This window comes from Medicago truncatula, chromosome 5 (assembly GCF_003473485.1).
Source record: "Medicago truncatula cultivar Jemalong A17 chromosome 5, MtrunA17r5.0-ANR, whole genome shotgun sequence".
In the NCBI taxonomy this organism is placed as follows: domain Eukaryota; kingdom Viridiplantae; phylum Streptophyta; class Magnoliopsida; order Fabales; family Fabaceae; genus Medicago; species Medicago truncatula.
In genome coordinates this window covers 12,926,560-12,944,133 of record NC_053046.1, presented here as the reverse complement: position 1 = coordinate 12,944,133, position 17,574 = coordinate 12,926,560, and the positions used below count along the sequence as shown (strand labels likewise).

Sequence of the window (17,574 nt, the reverse complement as noted above, 5' to 3'; positions counted from 1 at the left end):
GTGACTTTGTCCGTTTTCTTTTTGTAGCAACGTTTATTCGTATTGAAATAGCTTATGAAGAACTCACCAACAAAAAGAAGCTTATGAAGAAACTAGCAACCAATAAAAAAAAACATGTTATGTACTTTAGTGTACACTCTCTCCGATCACTATATAAACAAAACTCCACTTCTTAGATACAACGAATAGTTACTGTATCTATTCTATAATAAAGACTAGATACATTAATTTTATTCAATATATTTAAAATGTGAAGTTTTGTTTACAATAGTAACCGAATGGAGTACATATTTTCATAGGTGATTAAAAATTTAAAAATTAAGTTCATAGCTTACGATTTCTTTACTAGGAAATCTCATTTTGTGGTGATTGTTCTTTTTACTTCAATTGTGATAATCCCTTTTAGATCTTGCTCAAGGAATGTTATCGCGTAAATCATTGATCAAAATCAACTATTGATTGTCACATTTAAGAATTTTGTTTTAAAGTTGTACCAAAATAATGCATCAATCAACAATAAGTTTGCTTCCTCTAAAAAAACAATAAACTTGCTAATTATTTGGAATTTAACTCCACTAAGATTATTTTTCTTTTCATTTTGACTCAAGAATATTTTTCTTTAAAAAGCAAAATCACAACTGAAATTATTTTCCCTCTCACACACTCCTCGTTCGTCAGAAAATACTCTTGTTCGTATTTTAAAATTCAATAGTGTGGTTTTTAGTTTCAGATATTAGAATATTGATCGTAACCGAAAAAGATATTAGAATCTGAATTATGACCAACAAAACCATGTTTTAAGCTAATTTCCGTATTTTACACATCCGGATTTTAGAATTCATACGAGCTACTAAACCAAAAAACATGAAAAATGCAGAAATTGACTGAATCAACCAATTAACCCTGGAATTGATATTTTAGTGGGTACAATGACTTAAGACACACCCTAGTCTTGTGGTCCTTTATGATGATAATGGATACGACACGAGAAGGTTAATAGGACTTCCTCTCGGCGAACCTAATTAATTTTTGTTTTAAATTTTCGCATCCTAGATGTTATTTTACCCACATACATGTGCACAATAATAATTTAAAATTTAGAGCTAGAGACTACAAGAAATAAGACAACTCATATTAAAAGAGACTATAAGAAAATATTTATGTAACTTATACTTAATTGGTAAATATTTACATTAGAATTAAATCAAATCATCTATCATGATATTGAAGTCTCACAGTGTTACTTACAATGCCACAATAGATAATTTGATGGGAAGCTCTAAACGATGTGGGACTTTTTCAGCCTCTACCACATTTTACAACTCCAACCCCTTTGTCCTTCTCTTTAAGAATGGATCACACCATTGCCTCACTCAAAGTTTTGCTTGGTTTTCTTGATTTTTTATAATTCCCAATCTACCTGTTATTCCTTGGAACTTTACTGACAACATTGCGTTCACATTAATCTATTTACATAATAACTTGTAACAATGAAATTGAAGTGCCTCAGTCAAGAAGATTAAACTTGTTATTATGAAGATATTAGTTTTGCTGGATATTTCACCTTTTTATTATCCATCATGAACTGTGATCAATTTTGACTCTATCGGTATAATGTGCTGCTATCTAACACACACATTTTAACATTTTTCTATTTGTATTCCCTTAAAAAAAAAACATTTTTCTATTTGTTAAAATTCAAATTAATCCTACTATAATATGTAGGTTCCACGTAAATTTGCTATAATAGTGTGTTAGGCAGTGTGATGTTAACATTATTCATTTTTGTTAATTATCACTTATTCTCATTTAATTGGATCAAATCATTCAAATATAGTGTGTGTTAACATTGAAAGAGGTTTTCCATCACCTTAGCCAAAGAATCCAGTTCACAATTGAAAGGAGATGAAGGGGCTCCTCCATGATTTTTGGTTCATTTGTAGTTTTGTACCATCTTCCTCATTTTCTTTTATTCAATCAATACCATGTTTCCTAACAAAAGCCTCAAATGAAGTTGAAATAATCTTAAATAGTCTTCATGTGCTTTCCCTTTTACTTTAAAAAAGAATGCTTCAGAGCTTCCAAAAAACAAATTGAACCTATCATACATTCATTGATCATCTTCTAGGATACAATATCTTCTAGGATACATCTGCCATTGATCATTATCGCAATGCTTCCCATTCAAGGTGAATTTTGCTGAGAACCGATTCCGATCAGAAAGAGCATCCTTAATGGTGAGCGTGTTGTGATCAACATAACATCAACCTCATCCTTCTGGACGTTGCTGGAGAACAGATTCAACCGTAAAATGAAGAGAGTCCTCTGTCTCTGACATTGCAGACACGGAATGACAATTACCAAGAACTTCAAAAAGTGTAGTAATCACTTCCCATAAACACAATTAACAAGGAAATGAGGCCATTAATGTAGTGTAAATATAAATAATATGTATCTGAGTACATTAATCAGGTAACTTTCAATGTTCTCTGTCACCCCAAAAAAAAAAAAAAGACCAAAGATTTAACTGTTAAAACTATTGGAAATACATTTAGTTAAGATAACTTGTTTGTTAGTAATCAGTAAGTCCTAGCTACTCTTGCAAATGCCCAAAAGAGGATAATTCGATGGAAAACCATTATAAAACCTAGTCTAAGATCTAGTCTGTCACACAATTGATCCGAGGTAAAACCATAAATTCGTATCCAAATCAGGATAATTCGGTCTACGCAAAATCAGCATGAAAGGTATGTTTTTCTTTACCTTGGGTCTTTGACCACCTTTATTCCCAAAAGAGGCAGCCAAAGTAATCGACTAAAACAGTGATAAATGAAATAGGGAACTACTTGAGACAAGAAAAACAAAATATACTGAAGAAGAAAATATCACTCATTGCAATTTACATGGTAATAACCATAAAATCAATATTCAAAAACACCTCCAAGGGAAAGATAACATGAAATTAACTATGCACTTTTAAGTTGTAATCCATTATATTACAAAAGAACATGAACTAACCTACAATAACAAGTATTGTCTGTAATCCTACATCGTTTCAAGTTACAGACAGTCTTTCATTTTACAGCGCTCCTGTCCAACTGTTCAATTGGGTTGTTCGATCTCCAATAATATATTGCCTAATGTAAAACTTGTCAAAGTAAAAGAATCGAAACCATTATGGTTATCAAATTAAAAAAAAAACAAAGAAATTGGAAATGAACACTACAAAACAGCCAAAAAAAAAAGCTCTTACAACTTGTTTGTACATTACATGCTAATGAACAAGACTAAGATCTGTCCAGTTAGAAGGAAGCATCCCCAATCAAACATGTATGCACAATTTGAGAAGACTATTGATCTCTCCACCTAGGACTTGGCATGGTGAAGAAGCTTGAAGGAGATAATGGAAACATAAGGCCGGGAGAAGGTGGTGGTTGAGGGCCAGGCCCTAAAATTCCTGACTGTCCCATGGGTGAGAACGGAAAATTGGGTAGTGGTGATGGAAACTGAAAGCCGGGTGACAATAGTGGATAAGGTGACCGAGGGGACAGTAAATTCATGTAACCAGTTGGAGAAGGCAAGAGAAATTGAGAGGTTGGAGAAGGTAAAAGGGGAGGGCCATTTCCATGTGGTGAAGGAATACTAGGCATTGGATGATTATGGGCATTCATTGGCGGTACAGGACCATTGTTAAACCTTGGAGAAGGGATCGGTGGCACGTTAGGGTTAGGAAGCAAAGCCGGTGGAGGAGGTTGAGGCTGATAATTTCCTTGTACTTGCTGTTGAGGGTATGGATGTGGTTGAGGCTGAGGCGGAAATTGATTACCCCTTGAACCTGGATCCATCATCGAATTCTGAAGATACCGCATGTAAGCAGAGATTGGCGACTCAGTTGTATTGGCCCACAAATCCCCGGGTGTCAAAGGAGTAGGCGATGGTTGTCCATAATGAGCAGGTCTAGGTGCATTATTGTAAGGAAGTGGAGGAGGGGCTGCAGGCATTGGCATTGGCGGTGGCAAACGAGGTCGGTTGATTGGCGATAGCGGGGGAGGTCTAATTTTCTGCAAGCGCATACTCTGTGGTTTTGGCGGAGGCCTATGTGGAGGCCGAGGCGGAGGTTCCTGAGAAGGTGATCCAGTAAGCTGCTGAACAATATCCCGAAAATCGTTCTTGCTTATGTTGTAAACCTGAGGCTGAGGCTGTTGTCTAGCCGCATTATTGCCGAAATTCGGTTGATGTAAAGGACTTTTCCTTATATTCTTACCCATTTTATTAACACCCAAACTGTCATTAATTCTGTTTTTGGAATTATCCATTTCCAAAAACAACCCTTACTCCAAATCCAATGATAAAAATCACCACTTTTTCTAATTTCACCAAACCAAACCAGTGGCGGAGCCAGGACCCTGGGTCAGGAGCTTCAAATTTTTAAACTTTAATTCTCCATAACTCCTACAACAACCAACACAATGACAAACTTTAAGATTCAACCTAGGTATGCATGAGTATGAAATAAAAATCAACATTCTTTCAACACAAGTTGCAAGTTGGAGACTAAGTTTGGGTCAAAATGTTGTCATAAAAAATATACTAACTATTAACTATGGGAGTATGAACAAAAGTTCAAAACAATGTCACAAAAACTGTAAAATTAGAAGCTTATTGAATGAGTAAAATTAAAGTAAAATAATGTCACATAAACCATTAAAACAATGTCACATGAGCTGTAAATTCATATAGCACTTCAGTTTTAAAAATAATCCTACTGGTTTACATGGCAATTTTTTTGTTTTTCAACTTCAAATTGAAACAGCCAAATTTATTATACCGAGCCGGCATAAGACACACCGGACAAGGAACAAGAACGAGACAAATACAAAGGTTCCGTATATCAAAACGAGCCAACCCACTCACAGGCTAGGTGCATTATTTACATGTGGAACCCCTCCCCAAAAATCAAAACGAGCCAATCCACTCACAGGCGCACCGCAACCAGAACAACAACCGCAAAAAATCAGAAGTCAAAAAACAGTAATACAGAAACAGCAGAAACCACAAACAAGAACAGCAGCAACCGCAAACAGGACCCACGGCTGCAAACAATATTCAGTTTTACAAATTCATATAACAAAGTAAATTCATATAACACTTGAGTTTTATAAATTCAGATCAAAGTTGGATTCATAATTTCTGGACACTATATTCATATAACACGGCAGTATTCCTACTAGTGCATTGTTCACTACTTTACAAATAAGCCATGCCCATGAGTGTTAGATTATCACTTTAAAGCAATTCTCAAATCAATTTAACAACACAAACATATCATTGGTCCAAAACAATTCAATTCACACAAGCTTCTTCAACAACTCCCAAAACTTCAAAATCCAATAAAATCAAGCTAAACAACAACCCATTAAACTTCAAAATATATTCTAACACACTAGCTACCTCAAAAAACCAATAATCTAAGCATCCCTTAAGTCAAACCAGAAATCAATATCCAAAATTCCAGATTTAAATGTCAATACAACAACAACAAGTATCACAAATACATACAACAAGCAAATCAATTCCACCAACAGCACCAAAATTAACCCTAAAACCTATATAAGAGGTAGAAAACATACCCTTCTTTATTTCCAAACTTCACACAAAATTGAAATCAGTTTCAGACAATTCAACACGATTATAACTGGATCAGGTCGAAATTGACCCAATTGGTCAAAAATATAGAAATTTGAACGGGTAAATGGAAAGAAAAAGTCCCAAAAAAAGGGGTTTTGTGTAAAAATTGAAGCTTTAAAGAGAGTAAGACTTAATTAGGAAAAGGGTATGAAAAAAGTCCAAGAGGATCTTTGGTGGAAAGTGTGAAAGAGGGAAATTGAAGAAGTGAAGAAAACCCTAATTGCGGTGTAGAAAGAAAAGAAATGGAAACACTGAATTTGGAAAGGGTCAAGGGAGGGAGGAATGTACGAATGCATGATAAGGGTATTTTGGGGATTGCAATTTTGGGTTAATTGATGATGCTGGTGATGATGTCAATGAAGGCTTATTTTCTGATTTAAAATTTATAATTGATAAATTTTATAAAGTGAGAATGTTACTTTTATTTTCTATTTATTTTTGTATTTAGGCTGTATTTGGTAACACAAAAAAGCTAGCTTATAATTTGTTGGATTAGCTTATAAGCTCGTTAGATGAAAACCTGGCGTGTTTGATAACAAGTTTTTTTCATGAGCTTATAGCGTTTTTTGAAAAGCTATTTCAAATAGCTTTTTAACTTATAGCTGGTAGTTTTTTATATTTTCTTCCAACTTTAATCCTATTAATTTAAATTAATTATTTTTTTAATTAAACAACTATTCATGTTCATCTTTATAACCACCCCATTTTTTCCTTAAAAAAAATGTCACGTTGTTTTTTTTTTTAAGGAGCACTTTATATATATATATATATATATATATATATATATATATATATATATATATATATATATATATATATATATGTATGTATTTTTTTTCAAGGAAATGTTTTATACTTTGCTATAAGTAACCTGCCGTACACCACACAAAAAATAATTAGCCTATTTTTTTTTTAAAGGAAAAAATAATTAGTCTTTTGTACGTTGTAAAATTTTATATATTCTAGCTCACATTTTGTTTCCACTTTTCTCTTATTTTTGGGATTCATAAAGCAGAGATCAAAATTGTCGGTGAATTTTTTTTTAGGATTAAAGGTCTAAGAATTTTTTTATGGAGACTAAGACCAAAAGTTTGAATATTTATAGGGACAAAAAACATATTTAACTATAATTAAAAATATTAAAAAATAAATACATTACAAAAAAAATGTGTGTGTCTATATGTATATTAAAAAAAAAAAAAAAAAACATGTCTTTTTATGTCATTTTATACTTATCAGCCACTTCAACAACTAATTTTACCAAACACATTATTTTTAATAAGCAAGTTTCTATCAGTTATTAGTCATCAGCTATCAGCTAACTTTTCAGCTATCAGCTAACTTTTCAGCTATCAGCTATCAACTAACTTATAGCTTATTTTTACCAAACAAAACCTTAGTTTCCTAACTTCTGTCTCAAGGGTCCAAGTTAACTTTTCTCATATTATCAATAATCAAAAACTAAAAGAGAAAGAATATGTTACGTCGGGCCAGCCACTAAAAGGTGCATCCAGCTTAAGAAGTTGGAATTCTAAATTACGAGAGACTCAAATTTTTAGTTATATGGTAGATTCAAACCAAACACTTTTTATTTGATAAAAAAAAGTTTTAATACATGCTTTAGTCCCTTAACTTATTTTTAAATTTCATTTTGGTCTCTTAACTTTAAACTGTCTCAATTTGGTCCCATAACTTTACCTCCGTTTACCTAAGTGGTCCCTTCTGTTAAAAAAACTAACAGAAGGGACCACTTAGGTAAACAGAGGTAAAGTTATGGGACCAAATTGAGACGGTTTAAAGTTAAAGGACCAAAATGAAATTCAAAAATAAATGTTAATAAATGTTGTAATTTTGAACTTATTTATGGTTTTCTTTTTACTGTGATAATTAATTAGCTTTGAAATTTTAATATACTTATGATAAGAATAAGTAACTAGAGATAAAGAAAATAAAAAAGAGATAAGCCATGGAATTATAAGAAGCTTGCCTGGATTTCTAGGTAGGTTATATCCACGACGATGAAGTTGAAGATTTTGATCCCTTTGAAAATCCTTTAGACAAATTTCACACACGAATCTGTTTGTTGCCATCAATGGTTTTGGTGATAAAGATATCACTTCTGCTTCCGGATCTGCATGTGCATATAATATAATCTATGAAACACTAACATACACACAAAATATTGATGCGGACACATATCAACACGATTAATAACTCGAGAAAAAAATTAATTTATTGAATAGAAACATATGTTTTGATTTGTTGGAAACTGAACAACCTTTCAATCTGAAGTGTTATATGTTACATAATATATAACAAATCATTTGCTTCTAATTATTATATAAAAAAAAAAAAGGCTTAATACATGCTTTGATCCCTTAACTTATTTTTGAATTTCATTTTGGTCCCTTAACTTTAAACCGTCTCAATTTGGTCCCATAACTTGGTCCCTTAACAGAGGGGACCACTTGGGTAAACGGAGGCAAAGTTACGGGACCAAATTGAGACGGTTTAAAGTTAAGGGATCAAAATAAAATTAAAAAATAAGTTAAGGGACCAAAGCATGTATTAAGCAGAAAAAAAAAAAAAAAAAAAAAAGAGGAAATGGACTGAATATATACCATGTTCAACCCATACACATCCATCGGCACACCAAAACAAAACTCAAACTAAACATTAGTTATGACTATTTTTTATCAATTATCTGTTCATCAATTGATATTATCTTTCTGGATTGTATTCTGATATAATCTCTTTATTTAATGTGGTTTCTCCCAAGCTTTCAGGAAAAACTACTTTCTTATTTTTTGTTCAAGGTGAAAAAATGCACGAATATGTAAAGAGAATTGTTTTTTTGACATTGAATACTTCTTATTGATACAAGTAAATGATAAAATTACCCCAACGGTAGTTAACTGTCTCTGGCATATGCGCCGGCAGTTAACTGCCGCTAGCTTTGCTGTTTTTTATTATGATTTTACGCATTTCGGTAGAAAAATCAAAATAAATCGAAATTTATTCAGAATTCTATGAAACTTTACAGACACCTCTATAAAAATACATATAGATGATGTGAAAAGTTTCGTAACATTCCGAATAAGTTTCGATTTCTTTTTATTTTTTCAACTGAAACGTGCAAAATCGCAATTGAAAAAATAAAAAACATCAACACTTATTCGGAATGTTAAGAAACTTTGCACATCATTTATATGTATTTATATATAGAGGTGCCTATAAAGTTTTGTAGCATTTCGACTAAGTCTCGATTTATTTTGATTTTTCGATCGAACCATGCAAAGTCACAATTTTTTTCAAGTGCGAGTCCGAAAAAGTGTCCTAAAGGTTGAACTTTTTTACGATTTTTTGCACTCATGTTTAGAACTAAAAAATAACATCTCCCACAAAAAATTTGAATTTTTCGACAAGGGACGGATTAAATATGAATTTTTAACGCGCCTAAAATTTAAGACACAAAAACATCAACCTAAAAATTGAATTTTGAGCTGTTTTTATGCAGACACCTCTATTAAAATACATATAGAGGATTTGCAAATTTTCTTGGTATTTCGAGTAATCCTCAATTTCTTTTGATTTTTTTACTGAAACGAGTAAAATTGCAATATTTTTCTACCTACGCGTCCGGAAAAGTTATATAGAAGTTGAATTTTTTCATTATTTTTTGTACCCATGTTAGGAACATAAAAAAAAACATTTCGCGCAAAAAATTAGAATTTTTCGACAACGGATGGATTAAATATGAATTTTTAATGCGTCAATAACTCAAGAAACCAAAATATCAAAACGTCGACCTAGAAATTGAATTTTGATCTGGTTTTTTGCAGACAGCTCTAAAAAAATATATATAGAGGGTCTGTAAAGTTTCATAGAATTCTGAATATGTTTCGATTTATTTTGATTTTTCGACCGAAACGCGTAAAATCATAATAAAAAGCAGCAAAGCCAGCGGCGGTTAACTGCCTCTGGAGGAGCCAGCGACAGTTAACTGCCGGTGCATATGCCAGAGGCTGTTAACTACCGTTGGGGGTAATTTGGACATTTACTTGTGTCAATAGGAAGTATTCAATGTCAAAAAAGCAATTCTCATATGCAAATGGACCGATCCTTAAAAAAAAAAGGCTTAATACATCATTTAGTCCCTTAACTTATTTTTGGTTTTCATTTTGGTCCCCTAACTATAAAGTGTCTCAATTTGGTCCAATAAGTCTTATGCTGTTTACCATTTTGGTCATTTCCGTTTGTTTTTTAATGTTTACTATTTTTTATATTGTTTCAACCATTCGATTGCTGGTCCATTGTATACCACGCTGAACCACCAACATCTAATTTTTTCCCAAGCTTCATCTTCTTCCTTTCACCACTTCTTCATACAATATATAAAAGGCTAAAATGCACTTTTTGCCCCCTAAGTTTGCAAAAGTTGCAATTATGGTCCCCTATTAAAAAAAATGGCAAAAGTGACCCCTCATGTTTAGCCCCTTCTGCAAAACCTCAATTTTGACCTAGTCAATCCTGCATGGCACGCCACATAACTTAAAGAACTGACAGATGTTTATTTTTTGAATAAAAAAATAAAGAAAATTCCACATGTATATATTATAAATTAAAAAAAATAAAAAAAAATAGAAAAGAATAGGAAGGGGCACGTGAGAAGCTCCCACCATTCTTTCTCTCTTATCTTTATTCATCAATCTCCTCATTCATCATCTTCTTTACCCAGCAATCCATCAAACCCAACAACTACTTATTCTCTTTTCATAAATTAATTAAAACAAATAAAAAAATAAAATTAAAAACATTATGAATCAAATCAGAACTGACCCATCCTCCTTCGAAATTAAAATCAAAATCAAAATCAACACACATCCTTATCCTTCATCACCAACACTCATCCTCTCTCCGGTTTCATCATCATCATTCATCCCATCATCATCCTTCATTTTTGGAATATTAACCCACAAAATCTTTTTCATTCTCTTTCTAATCTGACCCACAAAATCTGAATCAAATATAAATTGACTCATCCTCCTTCAAAACTCACAGATTTGGAATACTGAAAATTGAAGGTGGTGATCTAGGGTTGCGTGAAAGAAGAAGATTGACTGTTTTCATTTTAGATGAAGGACCAGTAATGTGACTTTGGAAAATAAATGAAAAAGATGAAGGAGTGGAGCAAAAGTGAGAGAACAAAAGTGATAGCAAAATAGACTCAGCCACCCCCACGTGAAGGTGGAATAATGAAGTGAAGAAGAAGGAGAAGAATAATAAAACTTAAAGAAGAAGGATGAAGATTAGTGAGAATGAAGAACGAGAGAGAAGAAGTTGGAGGGAGAGGTGGTGGTGTGAGAACTCACGTGCACTCTCCTTCTTTCTTTTCCTTTTTTCATTTTTTTAATTCAATTGATAAATATGTGGTTTTTTATTTTTTTATTTTTTTTTAATTTGAAAATTACACACGTGGCATCCAACTCACTCAAGTGAGGTGCTACATATGCGTTGACCGAGTCAAAATTGAGGTTTTGCAAAAGGGGATAAACATAAGGGGTCACTTTTACCATTTTTTTTAATAGGGGACCAAAATTGCAACCTTTGTAAACTTAAGGGATAAAAAGTGCGCTTAAGCCTATATAAAAAAAAAGTCAGAAAAAATTCATCATTTAACCAAAAATAAAACTCAGACTCAACCCAACAAATAAAACATATTGCAGATTGATTAAAAAAAAGAGGAATCAATCGATTTATCACTCACTGAGGAGCACTCGCTCAAATATAGAGGCACGTCATTGCTCTTTTCCTGGCAACCCAGTTCTCAAGTTCAGATTTTTTTTCTCTTTTATTTTTTTTTTAAATTATTTGAAGTGCAAAGGTCAATCAGTTAAAACAAATCAAACATAAATCCCATTTCTTCTCCATTACCGCTATTTCAAAATGTTATTTTCGATTGTCCATAAAAAGTTGTCGGTCAAGTCTCCACAATATTTACATATATGTATACTGTGTTCAAATTAGCATCTTTGACTATTGCATTACAAAAGGTCAATTCAAAGATTGATCTGAATCATGCAACACTTTGGATATCCATGGATGGTAATGTACATGGTTATAAAGATATTAAAAAGGTGTGGCTTTGAGGACTGCGGGAAGGCTTTCTCGTGGGAGTGTTGGTGGTAGGTTCTAGACTGTGTGGTCATGGCAGGCAACCAGCAAGTTTAGTGGCTGTTAATGTTGATTCAGCGGAGATTGAAGTTCAAGGTTTGCAATTTAAGTGTTGTTTAAATGCAGGAGAACATATGGAAGAAGATGGGGGAAAAAATTAGGTCTTTGTGGTTTATTATAAGTTACAATAGATCCCTCCATGATCCAACGGTCTTCATTTATAAAAAAGATCAAAACGTTAAAAATGAAAGATTTAATAAGGTTTATGGTGGATCACCTATAAAGTTGATTCATCATAGATATTTAAGGTTAAAAATAAACGGAAAGGACCGAAATGGTAAACGGCAGAAGACTTATGAGATCAAATTGAGACACTTTATAGTTAGGGGATCAAAATGAAAACCAAAAATAAGTTAAGGGACTAAATGATATATTAAGAAGAAAAAAAAATGTAAATGGACCGAATAATGTGCCATGTTCAACCCATACACCGGAACCAACAAACCAAAACAAAACATAAACATTAGTAATGGTATTTTTTTATGTTGTTGATTAGGGGCACCACAAGCACCGAAATATGACTATTTTTATAAAATAAAAAAAACTTTTTTTAACTAGAGGTCTACTTTTAATATTATAGCATTACCTTCAATATAATTGGGACGACACTGATGTCATGTACTTTAGTGTGTGAGCATAGTTTAGTTTGCGGAACCAAACACCCCACTTATTCATCTTGTAAAGGTGAATTTCTAGTACAAAAAATAAAAATAAAAATTTGTGTAATCAATGCATTATATATTAAAATATTTGACTTTCTTATAAAATAATTTATTATTTTGAAATCGTTGAAGAGTGTATGTGGCATTAGCCATACCTTTTCTTTATTATGAAATCTCATATTTGATGGAGATTATTCTTTTTACTTTCAATCGTGGTGATCTCTTTACATCATACAACCAGGGGCGAATGCTTATACAGGATAGCTATGGCTACCCCAAAAAAATAAATTTTATTTAGTTAGTATGTATATTTTTTATGTTTAGCTACCTCTAATAATATATATTTTGTTACCCCAAGTTCGATTTTTTGTGTAATAATTTTTTATGACTTTAGTTATTTTCGGGTGACCACCTTATAAAATTATTATTAGCTTCGCCGACGCCGCTGCATACAACCACTTACCTTATAATGTAATTAATAGTAAAAATCAAATAATGAATGTCACATTTAAGAATTTCATTAAAAACCATGTACAACCTTCGGCACATTGTTCTCGTGCTTAAAATATGGAATCAATGCATCAATCACAATAAATTTGCTGATTATTTGGGATTTCATAAAGTACCAAACATAACACTCTTTGTTATACCTTAAACACAAGTTGGTCACAATCACAAGCTGACGTTTGTGTGTGTGTCCAGTCAGAGAGTCACTTTCTGACAAACCCTGCGCGCGTGTGTGTTGCAAAATCGCCATTCACCAAAATTTCCTAATAAGAATCTATTTATTCACTGAAATAACCAAACCAACCACAATTCTTTGTTTCACCCTTCTGCTCTAACATTCATTGCTCTTTTCTCCCATTCAATAAACCAAGGTAACATTCTTTTTCCCTTACTTTTTGGACTGTCATCCATGATCAGATTCCTTACTTTTAAGGACATATCATCCATGATCAGATTCCTGATTGTACTTTATCATATTATTCTACCTTCTAATGTTTGTTTGTCTGTTTGGATCTAATTTAGTTAGATCATCACTACTTTGATTGTTTTATTTCCACCCTTATATTGGAATTAATGTTATTTTCTCAACATTTTTTGTATTTTGTTATGAATTGAATTTATTGGTGATTCTTTGAATGAATTAAAATTCAGTTATTCCTTAAAAAAAAAAAAAAAACTTCAGTTATCCCCGCCTTTTTCTTTGTTGATTTCTTCCTTTAGATATATACACTTCATTCCGTCTTATATATAAGAGAAAGTTTAGTCAACAAAAAATTATGTATCTTGATCAAAATTTGGACCGGATACATAAACTTTTATTGATCTAATTTTCTCTTACATACAAGACTGGAGGTGTTGATTATAAGTGTGTAAGAACTTCTGCCTTTAAAGAAGGGAGTCGATTTCAAGCAATCTGTGATTATTTAGTGAAACAAATAGAGTGGAAGATAGAGTGTCGCTTTCATAGAGTGGAAGATGGAGTGTCCTTGTTTCTGTACTATATTGAAGTTTGAAATTCTCATTATTTGTTGTTTTTGTACCTCCTTGTTTGTGCACATTTTGTACCGGTGTAGTCAAATAGAGACTTTAGCATCACCATAACATAGCAGAATCTGAACAAATTGCTATTGTTACATGATACTAGATTTAGACATCTAGTACAAAGTATTGTCCAATAGGAGCTATAGAGGTGCTATAATGCAATAGCATTGCGAAATTTGAACAAACTACTATTTTTTTGGGATCTTTGTAGTTAATGGCCCTTTGGCATCTAGTATTTGATGGATGTGCTAAAAGGGATATGGTTCTTGTGAATGTCATATACTGCTTTTCATGTGACTGGTTGAAGAGAAACATTTGTTTCGGACTCTTCAGTTGATGTTGATCCTAAGATGCATTTGCCTTGTTTCACGGAATCTCTCTTAATTTGCTTTATTTCAAATTTGAATGTCATCTCCCAATTCTATGTTCCGATCATAATACCTGCTGCATTTTTGCCCTCATCAAAGTAATAGATTGACAATATCTCTCTTAGAAGAAGTTGTTTAGATTTATTACTGGACTCAGATTTTAAGAGCCGAAATACAAAATTATGCAGAGTAGTTTTTAGCTAATTAAACAACTATACAAATTATCTCTACTATGCTCATGTCAGGCTAGTAACATATACTCATAAACTTACAAAACTCAATTTTGCTTACTGCTAAGCAGAGATTCAGTTGCAAATTAGAAAGTTATCCTCTAAGCACGTACTTTCTTTGGGTGTAAAAGTTTTATCTGTGAATTATGATATATAAAACTCTCCATATGACCCTCGTTCCAGATACAAGAATGGTTGTTTAGTTATCTCAGATTGCTTAAAGGATAATTTCTTGTGTTTGTGATAGTACTTTATACATGCCTAAGCTTGAAATTAATCTTATCACCTTTGAAAATTTTCCACATCATGGTATGTACTCTTGTTTCTGTTTTCAGTTGCTACCTTTCAAATTTGTTTCCGAAAGAACAAAGGATATATAAACCAAGGCAAAATACTTGTTTTGTTATAACCTATTCAAGCTGTATCTTTTGCATGTAATTGTAAGGCGTTTAAAAACTTGGTATTCTTAGTCCGAAATTGTATGCCCGTCTTGTACATTCATGTCACGAAGCTGAGTTTTCCTCCTGCACACATTTTACTTATGATAGGATTAGGAGTCTTATATCCCTATAAGTAGGGATTCGTATTTAGGGCCTGTTTGGATTAGCTTATTTGAGTTCATCAACTGACATAAGCACTTCTGCGACTGTTCGGGAGAGTTTATGAAAAATAGTTTATGACATGTCTAGAAGTTGTTTTTAGCTTATTTCCGTAACCTCTTCAGGATATTTAATGAAAAGTCTTAGTCTTTTGTATTAAGTCGATATCAAGCATAATAACAAATATAATTATCGTCAAATTTGACTATCATTATATTTCTTATTTCTCTCATTCTTTTATCGAAAATCTAATATAACTTGGAACAAAAAATTTGTTTTTTCAGATGGGAGACGTGGCTAAGGACCTTACTGCTGGAACTATTGGAGGGGCAGCACAACTGATAGTTGGTCATCCATTTGACACCATAAAGGTCAAGCTCCAAAGCCAGCCTACACCACTTCCTGGTCAGGTTCCGAAATATTCCGGTGCAATTGATGCTGTCAAGAAGACAATAGCAGCTGAAGGTCCTGGCGGATTATACAAAGGTATGGGAGCACCACTTGCTACAGTAGCTGCCTTCAATGCTGTCCTGTTTACAGTTAGAGGGCAAATGGAAGCATTGTTGAAGTCACATCCTGGTGATGTCCTCACAATAAATCAGCAGCTTGTTTGTGGAGCTGCAGCTGGACTTTCTGTTTCCTTTCTAGCTTGCCCTACTGAACTTATCAAATGCAGGTTAGATGCCACTGATGACGGTGTTTTAATTTTCATGATTCAATCACATTATATTTTCTCTTCTTTCTATCAATTTCTTTCTGATTTATTTTTCTACTTTGTCTTGTCATATATTAACGTTATAGCCGGAGCAAACCTTTGTTTACTCTTGTTCTCTGTTAACATCTATGTTACTGAGCCACCCGCATTTATCCATGCATTAGATATCCCAGCGTGTCTGCATGAGAGGTGTGTTGAGATCCCATAGAGATTTTGTTAGAACAGCAACCCTGGTTCAAAATTAATAAAAGATACGTAAAACACAACTAGAGAAGACACGATATTTGATCACGGAGTTTGACCAATCGTGCATACGTCTTAGACTGCAGTACCTTTTTATTATTCAAGCTTAGGGTTTTACAAATTACAATTGTGTTTAAACACTCACCCACACGAGCGACCTGCACATCAATAAATTATGAGCCATACCCAACCGATATAGTCAATAGTCTTTACTTTTCACAAGGTGTGGAAATTCTTAACCATTTGAACTAGTTACTGGATGGAGTAGAGTTAGGCCTAATCTCAGATTCTAGTAATCTCTGAGTCATCCCTTTAGGGGCTCATATTAAGGAAATGTAATCATTTCTCTCATGGTTGACATGAAAATCAATGGCCTTGAAAATAACTCTGACTTGCAGATTAGTCTTGATTAACTTACATTATTATTTATAAACATTTGTACTAAAAATATGTATTGTTCTTCTAGCTAAATATTTTGTTACATGATGAATACCAGGTTACAAGCACAAAGTGCACTAGCTGGATCAGGAACAGCAACATTGGCAGTGAAATACGGTGGACCGATGGATGTAGCTAGACATGTTCTCAAATCAGAAGGTGGCGTAAAAGGTCTTTTCAAGGGGTTAGTTCCCACTATGGCGCGTGAAATACCTGGAAATGCCGCAATGTTTGGTGTATATGAAGCAACAAAGCAATTAATTGCAGGAGGCACCGATACCTCTGAACTCGGTAGAGGTTCTCTGATGCTTTCTGGAGGCTTGGCCGGAGCTGCTTTTTGGTTTATGGTGTATCCAACTGATGTTATTAAGAGTGTGATTCAAGTTGATGATTACAAAAATCCAAAATTTTCTGGTTCAATTGATGCTTTCAGAAGGATAAAAGCTACAGAAGGGTTTAAAGGTCTTTATAAGGGTTTTGGTCCTGCAATGTGCAGAAGTGTTCCTGCTAATGCAGCATGTTTCTTGGCATATGAGATGACAAGATCAGCTTTAGGATGATTACTTTATAAGCAAGTTTCATTGGGGATATCATTTAGTACCATGAATTAACACGTTTCTGAAACTTTTTTTTCCTTTTCAAATCCTACAACATTTTCATTTTCATTTCATACATTGCAATATTGCCACAATGGCTTATGTCTATTGTTACTTCAAGGAATGATTATTTTACCAGTGGTAATGCAAGCAACCTTTTATTTTAAGGTTGTTTTTAGAAGCTTGGATTCATTGTATGATACGGATGTAATCAGTTTTCAAATACGACATGGCTAAAACACGTTAACAAATA

The 17,574-nt window shown here is 33.1% G+C and overlaps 2 protein-coding genes across 3 annotated transcripts; one reads left to right on the top strand and one right to left on the bottom strand.

Annotated features, from left to right (window-relative positions):
- Nucleotides 1–1,842: 1,842 nt before the first annotated feature.
- LOC11409848 (protein HAIKU1) lies at nt 1,843–5,977 on the bottom strand. Of its 2 annotated transcripts, XR_005646310.1 has the most exons (3): nt 5,631–5,977; nt 3,019–4,452; nt 1,843–2,331 (listed from the first exon to the last, which is right to left on the bottom strand). XR_005646310.1 is itself a non-coding variant. In XM_024784327.2 (2 exons), the coding sequence occupies exon 2, from the start codon at nt 4,314–4,316 to the stop codon at nt 3,351–3,353; it is 966 nt and encodes a 321-aa protein (XP_024640095.2). In that variant the 5' UTR covers nt 4,317–4,452; nt 5,631–5,977; the 3' UTR covers nt 2,872–3,350. The 2 variants fall into 2 exon arrangements, 1 of the variants encoding a protein (XP_024640095.2); XM_024784327.2 differs by lacking the exon at nt 1,843–2,331 and having other exon boundaries at nt 2,872–4,452.
- Nucleotides 5,978–13,263: 7,286 nt separating this feature from the next.
- On the top strand, nt 13,264–17,574 carry LOC11406269 (mitochondrial carnitine/acylcarnitine carrier-like protein). The gene is made up of 3 exons (XM_003612870.4): nt 13,264–13,462; nt 15,614–16,005; nt 16,784–17,574. Exons 2-3 carry the CDS (start codon nt 15,614–15,616, stop codon nt 17,283–17,285), a joined length of 894 nt encoding a protein of 297 aa, XP_003612918.1. The 5' UTR covers nt 13,264–13,462; the 3' UTR covers nt 17,286–17,574.